The 7,641-nt window shown below is 34.9% G+C and overlaps 1 protein-coding gene across 1 annotated transcript in view; it reads left to right on the top strand.

The window, feature by feature from the left end:
• Positions 1-1,981: 1,981 nt before the first annotated feature.
• Positions 1,982-7,641, top strand: part of LOC135202980 (adhesive plaque matrix protein-like) — a 6,768-nt gene continuing 1,108 nt past the window's right edge. Inside the window, exons 1-3 of the mRNA XM_064232513.1 lie at positions 1,982-2,026; positions 7,244-7,462; positions 7,600-7,641. The exon at positions 7,600-7,641 is cut by the window's right edge and continues 1,108 nt beyond it. Coding sequence (XP_064088583.1) covers positions 7,247-7,462; positions 7,600-7,641 — 258 coding nt within the window. The 5' untranslated portion in view covers positions 1,982-2,026; positions 7,244-7,246. The remainder of the gene's footprint in view (positions 2,027-7,243; positions 7,463-7,599) is intronic.

The following is a 7,641-nucleotide window of genomic DNA, read 5'->3' as shown; positions in this document are numbered from 1 at the left end:
GCCAGACTCAGATGTTGTTATGATGAGTTACGAACAACTTGAAACAAGGCGTGATCCGACTTCCAGCTTACTTGAGGCGTTTATTAAAATCTACGGTCAAATAGAGAGTTGCTTCACCAACGAAAATGAAAATAAATACGCTGTATTTTATTAGAGATAATCATTCTGTACTGTTTAACATGCACATTACTTATTTTTTACATTTTCATTCTGATAAATAAATCATAAATATCCTATCTTAACATTCCTGTATCTTTAACTCAAAGCGAAACACCTTTATCAGACTTTTTGAGGCTTTTCCATAGGGCTTTCCTACACTCACCCCCAACAAGAACAACAACAATGTAGTTTGTAAGCTTACTCCCCGGGTAAGCGAAAATAGAAAACTTGGTGTAAGAGGTAACATTATTATAAAAAAAAAAAATTCAGAATCATGCACAGTTAGTTATGCTCGGTGACTGTGTGATATTTCCAATTGCCAAGTTCTTTTATCTTGATTTCCATGAATGATTACTCTAATCTTCTTGAACTGTTCGTCTTTGTGGTGATTTGCTTCTATTTATTCGGTGATGGTAGGAGTATTTGAAACTACTTCTATCTTCTCTCTGTTTTTCTTATTTTTATTTCTTATATTTTAGAGGTGACTGTTTCATCCATGGAAGCGTGCTTATCGAGTTAACGTATATTACTGACTAGTTCCAGGTTATGCTATGTTAAAGTCAATGATAGTTATTTCATTGAATGTTAAACCTACAAAACCTCAAACTTCTCCATTCTCTTTTACTTCTAAATGAGATTATTGTAGCAAACTTTGAGTCACAAAAGGAAATGAATGTAAAACTTTATACAATTCTAGGTCGAGTTCGAACTCCTTTCTGTCAGTTTGGGAAATCGAGAAGTTAAGATGTCTTTGTTGGTCTAAAAGTCTGTATAATACATGAGTGGCCAATAATAATAATAATAATAATAATAATAATAATAATAATAATAATAATAATAATAATAATAATAATAAAACCTTTCGGGAAATTGTTCGATTCACCTTCTCAGTCGAACAGTTTCCTGAGGACTTTCTGTGCAGATTTTTCTTCAAAAATGTACACAAACATAACTGTGGCTTTGTGTCTCCATTTCACGACTCCTGCTACTATGAGTTAATTTCCTTTAGAATAAATAATAATAATGATAATAATAATAATAATAATAATGTAATAATAATAATAATAATAATAATAATAATAATAATAATAATAATAATGTAATTAGTTAATGAAAAATTTATAACTTGAACTCACATCGCAGAGAGAAACCAAAATACATTGGATATTCAGTTGCCAGTCACATCTACATCCCAGTACATTACGCAATAGCAATTTGAAAGGCCCACTTTAATGTTTTAATAATAAGAATAATAGACATTCCTTTCCAGCATAAGGAGTTGTCGGAATCCACTGCAGAATAGAAACAGCGCTTAAATTACACTTTGCATAACGGCTCATTTAAAGATGTCCGATTGCAATTTCCCTCATTTACCCCTTTTGCATAAGCGTTTAATCCCTTCTTTTTGTGTCATTCGGCCATAAACTATAACCTTAAAGCCTTTGCCAATCGTAGTCAATGATTTTTCCCGTTATTTTCACGACAAAAGTGGCCATTTCACTGAGAAACATTACTACAACCCCCCACTAAAGAGATCACTTATTTTAGCTGGCGTTGAACACCAACGTTCCCACACACCAGGCGGATAAGTACACCTCTCCCTGAGGTTGTGTGATTTTGCAAATAAATTCGAGCAAATTGAGTCTTATTTTCTTACCCGCTCCCCCAAAGGAGTTCGGAGCATACTCCAGATAGACTCCTAATCATGCCAAAAGGCAAGGATGTGTAATAATCTAGCGCGCATACCTGGCGCTAATCAAGCACGTCGGTTGACATTGAGCTCTGGTATATAACCGCTCGGCGGCGCTACGTCAACCATCATTCTCTCAGTCGGCTTCCTTTGGATTCTACCAGCGCGGCTCTCAAGGTACAGGGAAGAGGTCCTCCGGGATTCCTTATGGGATTTCGGTGGGATTCATTTCTTGAGTGGATTTTATTTTTTTGCTTGACGCACTCCAGTTCAGTTCTACAAGATATATTTTGGATTTCCTCACAACCGAAGTTACTCTTATTACTATTTCAGCACAGCTTCAAAAAGGATTAATATTCACATTTTGGATTTTCTCACAAACGGAGTTACTTTAATATTCATATTTTGGATTTTCTCACAAACGGAGTTATTTTTATCAAACTAATACTTTGGATTTTCTCACAAACGGACTTACTTTTATTACCATTTCAATACAGATTCAGTAGGACTGATTTTCATTTGTTCATCAAGCAATTTAGGATTACATTTGGATTAGTTTTGTTCACTACACTCATTGCAGAAGAAAAAATCCCTTGATAATTCTCATGGATTTTGGAGGGATTTTTAAGTTGATTTATATCTATTCTTACAGCCAATCTCTAAAATTTTGGGATTTCATATCACAGATATTTACATTTCTTTTACACTCAGTATTTATCAACTTATTATTTGTTCTTTTTTTAATAAGTGGGCTCTCTTCTTTCTGCATTTCCCTTTACTTCCTCTTACTTCTTCGTAATAAGCCACATTCTTTGGAAGCTTGAATTTCAAGTCAGTGGCCCCTTTGGTAGGGTTGTTCCATATGGATAGGTTTCATCTTCTCAATAATAATAATAATAATAATAATAATAATACAGACACAGCTGGAGAGAAGGAGAGAAATCCCCTGAGGATTACTTTGTATACTGGGGATTTTCTAACCAGGATTTGTTTTTCTCAAACATTGTATCGTTTTCCCTTTTATTCGTGCCCAGGAGCAGTCAGCTCATTCTTCAACGTAGCTTCTTGCACACCTGTTATAAATAATATTTTTTCATTTGATTTGCTTATTACAGAAAGTTCATTGTTTCATGATTGATAAAAAAAGACAGAGAAACAAGACAGATTGTGTAAATGAATAATAGAATAATGACTTGAAGGGGTAAAGTACTTAAATATTTTAATTGATTTCCTGTTTAACTCGTAATTACTGCTAAATCAAGTCCAAAATAATTGGACGATTTCGATTTTTTTCTTTTTTTTTTTAATTCCATGTCTTCACTCACTGTGAACAACTGCCGCTCCCACCAGACTCCTTAGGTCTGTAGCAGGTTTCCGTGCATATCACTGGAGCACATACAAATGTCATATGATATTCATTCTTGATCACCCATCCATGCACCGACCAGACACAGTGTTTAATTAACTTCATCGACCAGGAGACAAAATGCCAATAACCAGAAATCTGACTGAATGAGTTCATTCGCATCTCAAGCTTTGGAATTCTCTACCTGATTCTGGTTACCGATACTTAATAATTAATGTCTCTGCTTCATTTCTCTGTTCTTCCGTATATAGTATATTTTTCTATATTTTTTTCTTTATTCAAATATTTCCATTTTGACATTCCCATTTTTTTTCTTATATGTAAACATTTCATTCTGTGTTCGATACCTAAGAAAACTCATTCCTTTTCCAGTAAGAATACGTGTGCATATTTTTAACAATAATGACCCTTCAATAACAAGTGGATGAAAGCTAGAAAAGATTGTTCTCTGGTCTTCAAGAAACAAATCATCTTGTAGCGTAGGGTTCCACGTGCTGTACTGTCAAAAGCATCCTTTCTTATCCCAGCAGAGTAGTCTGGTAGTTTTTATCATAATTCATAGCTTTCTGATAGTATTCATTCATAATGAATGTGGCAGAGCAGTAGTAATATAAAATAGTTGCATTCTGCAAAGTCTGCATACTACATAATTATATATCTGAGATGTATAATTATGATTATGACCACTTTACCATCAGTTAGTAAATGCTCTTATAATTCATCTAGAACCATGTGTCATAGATGTTATGCTATCTAACAGCTTTCTATCCCCAACAGGGTAGTCTTATAGATTCTATCTTATACTACCACTTCTTGTAAAAGTACTCATTCGTAAAAAATGTGGTATAATAGCAGAGTAACTTATAGTAGCCGCATCTTGTGAAATACACGCTATATACATTTGCATTCTGTACTTACTTTCCCTATTTGAGGGATATAATTATAACCAATTTACCATCTGCGTAAAACCAAATTTTTTAGCAGAGGCTATAACATCACATGTCTGTTAAAAATCACGCCTTCTTAATCAGCTATAAAATCATGCTATTTATCTCCCAGCATTCTATCTCGCATGGCTGTATATTGATGCTATGTACACTTAAATGCTTTCTACACCATTGTTGTTTAATAATTAATCATTTTTGAAAATCTTTTACCTAATTATTATTCTGGCGTCACGGTCGATTCGTTCAAAAGTTAACTTAATTGAATGCTATGTTTTCTTTGCTCATGTTCATGTATGTGTTTCTTCTGAATTACAACTGTAATATAATGAAAATGGGTAAAATCCACGTTATTCTACAGACTGAGAAAGAGAGAGTGAATATATATATAAATAAATATATATATATATATATATATATATATATATATATATATATATATATATATATATATATATATATATATATATATATATATATATATATATATGTAGCATATTCTTACGTTTTTATTTGCCTGATCCTGATTTCGTTACGGATTCAGAGAGAGAGAGAGAAAGCATAACTCCATCACAATCCTTTCAAACTAAATCACTATTTATACTACTTTCCATAAAGAATAAAAGAGAGAAAGCAATGACGAAAACAATAATATAATAATCTAAGAATATTTTGAGTCATTGTTGCTAATTTCGAATCGTACATGAAAATTGTCCAAGCGAAAGTCCTCAATATTTGCCGAAGAAATTCACTATTTCGAGACTTTGTCTAATCATCATCTGAAAGCGTTTCATTTCCCTCACTGCAAGACTTTGGAATGGTCTTCTCGTAGTGTTCTTGCTGTAACTTCGTATACATTCGTTTGTTGATATCTCTCTTTATTTGTTATTAATTTTAAGTACCTTTGCTTTCCCTTATTTTGTATATGGGCAGAGATTGATGGCACCTCAAGATGGTTCTATAAGACCCATGATAATCATGTGTGCGTGTGTACGTATGTCTGTACACGTCTTTTTTCATTAGACTACCAAGTCACAGCACCCCCAACATTGCAAGTTCCTTGTCAACCCCAGATTACATAGCAAGTTCCTTTTCAACCCCAGGTAGCATTACAAGTTCCTTGTCAATCCCAAGTAGCATAGCAAGTTCCTTGTCAACCCCAAGATCCTTGTCAACCACAGTTAACAAAGCAAGTTCCTTGTCAACCCCAGGTAACTTAGCGAGTTCCTTGTCAACCCCAGGTAGCATTACAAGTTCCTTGTCAATCCCAGGTAACAAAGCAAGTTTCTGGTCAAGTCCAGGTGAAATTTGAGCCATAACTAATCCTGATCTTAACACAATATGTGTCATTACATATTTGAACCACCATGAAAATCATAATTTCCCCTCCCTGGGTTGACAAGGACGAGTCTAGAGGTCATAAACCGTTAGCTTCGAATGACCGTGACAGGGAAACAGCGACGAAAAAGCTCTCTCTCTCTTTTCTTCTTCTTCTTCTTCTTCTTCTTCTTTCTTCTTCTTCTTCTTCTTCCTCTTCTTCCCAACCAGCCTTTTCCCCTTCCCCCTTAACCCCCCAGAAAAGATCCATCATTTCGGGATCTATAAATAGAAACCTAACCTTGAGACAGCCATTGCAATGCTCCCCAGCCCCCACACCCAGGCCCGGACCAATAGCGACGGGGGTCACGCGAAATAGCGTTTGGGAGGAGCTTGTGTGAATGAAGTGCGTATAAGGAATTTGGTTTCCATGTTTCATGATAGTGCAATTATTCCTGTCTGTCTATCTATCTATCTATCCATCTATTGTTATTGTTCATTTCATTGCATGATAATCTTTCTTTTGTTAATTCTTATATTTTACGCTATCTCTATATATATTTCTTATATTTTACGCTATCTCTATATATATTTCTTATATTTTACGCTATCTCTATCTCATTTTATTACATGATAGTCTTTCTTTTGTTTATTCTTATATTTTACGCTTGTTTTCATTTCTTTCGATCTTTTTCCCCCCTATATGATATTTCATTCGTATACTTTTTTTTATTTACAAAAATCAAATAATGACTTACGCATCGCCTTTAACAATATTTCATTATTCATAATTATTTTCATTTGAAATATCAAGCATTACGATCAACTATACACTACATCATTGTTTTTAAATCTCGTTCTCTTTCTATGATGAATCATCATAATTTTAATATATACTCGTATCACGGTGACATTGACGATAATATGCACCTTTCCACGCAAGCACAGATATTAACTGTCACTGACAATAATGTTCATACTTAAACGAGCCCTACTCAAATTGCTTGCGCGCTGCACGGCAAAGCAAGCACGGGTTGTTGGTTCACGTGACAGTAGCGTATGGATGAGCACGTATCGCGTAATTGCCTTCTGTATTATAGTTCTCAGATAGTATTTTTTATTAACTTTCTTGTTTTTGGATGCTCTCTCTCTCTCTCTCTCTCTCTCTCCTCTCCTATATATATATATATTATATATATAGTATATACTAGATATATAGATATATGTATATATATATATATATATATATATATATATATATATATAGTATATATACATATATCTATAATGTATATATATACATTAATCTATATGTTATTATATATATCAGTATTATATATACATATATTTCATCTTCTCTCTCTCTCTCTCTCTCTCTCTCTCTCTCTCTCTCTCTTCTCTCTATCTCTCTCTCTCCTCTCTCTCTCTCTCTCTCTCCTCTCTCTCTCGATATATACATATATATATAATATTATATATATACATATATATTTCATTTATGTTGGTTGCCCGGAGACCAGAGGTCCACATGCGTCCTTGTACCCAACCCCCATCAATACCTATACCATACAAAAATAACTGCTTGAGCCCGTGTTAGCACAAGCCGGCATAATCTGAACCAACCATTATTATTATTATTATTATTATTATTATTATTATTATTATTATTATTATTCAACCCAGGATCCTCGTAGGATACGCAGGATCCTACAACCGCAATGCTAAAAGCATCCTAATTCAGTATACCCTATCCCACTCACCCTACAGACGATGGCCTCTTACAAGAACTTACTCATGCTGGCCGTCCTCGGCCTCCTGTCGGCTGCAGTTCTGGCTGAAGCCGACGCCAAGCCCGAGGCTGACCCTAAGCCCGAAGCCGAGGCTGAAGCTGAAGCCGAGGCCGACGCTGAGGCTAAGCCCTCTTACCCAACACCCTGCTATCCTGAGACACACTACGTCACCGCCTACAAGACCCAAGTCCAGGAGGTAGGTCTAAAGTCCTCTAGTACTAAAGTCTCCTAGGCCTAATGTCTTCTGAAAAGTTCCAATAATTCTTTATAATGAAATCCAATTCAGTTCCCCTTCGGCGCTACACACTCAAACCACTCGTTTCTCCCCTACAGTACCCTGTTTATCAGACGGTCTACAAGCAACAGTACATCCCC

Source organism: Macrobrachium nipponense, chromosome 33 (genome assembly GCF_015104395.2).
Source record: "Macrobrachium nipponense isolate FS-2020 chromosome 33, ASM1510439v2, whole genome shotgun sequence".
NCBI classification, from domain to species: Eukaryota; Metazoa; Arthropoda; class Malacostraca; order Decapoda; family Palaemonidae; genus Macrobrachium; species Macrobrachium nipponense.
Note: the sequence above shows the minus strand (reverse complement) of the source record. Positions and strands in the feature narration are given on the sequence as shown.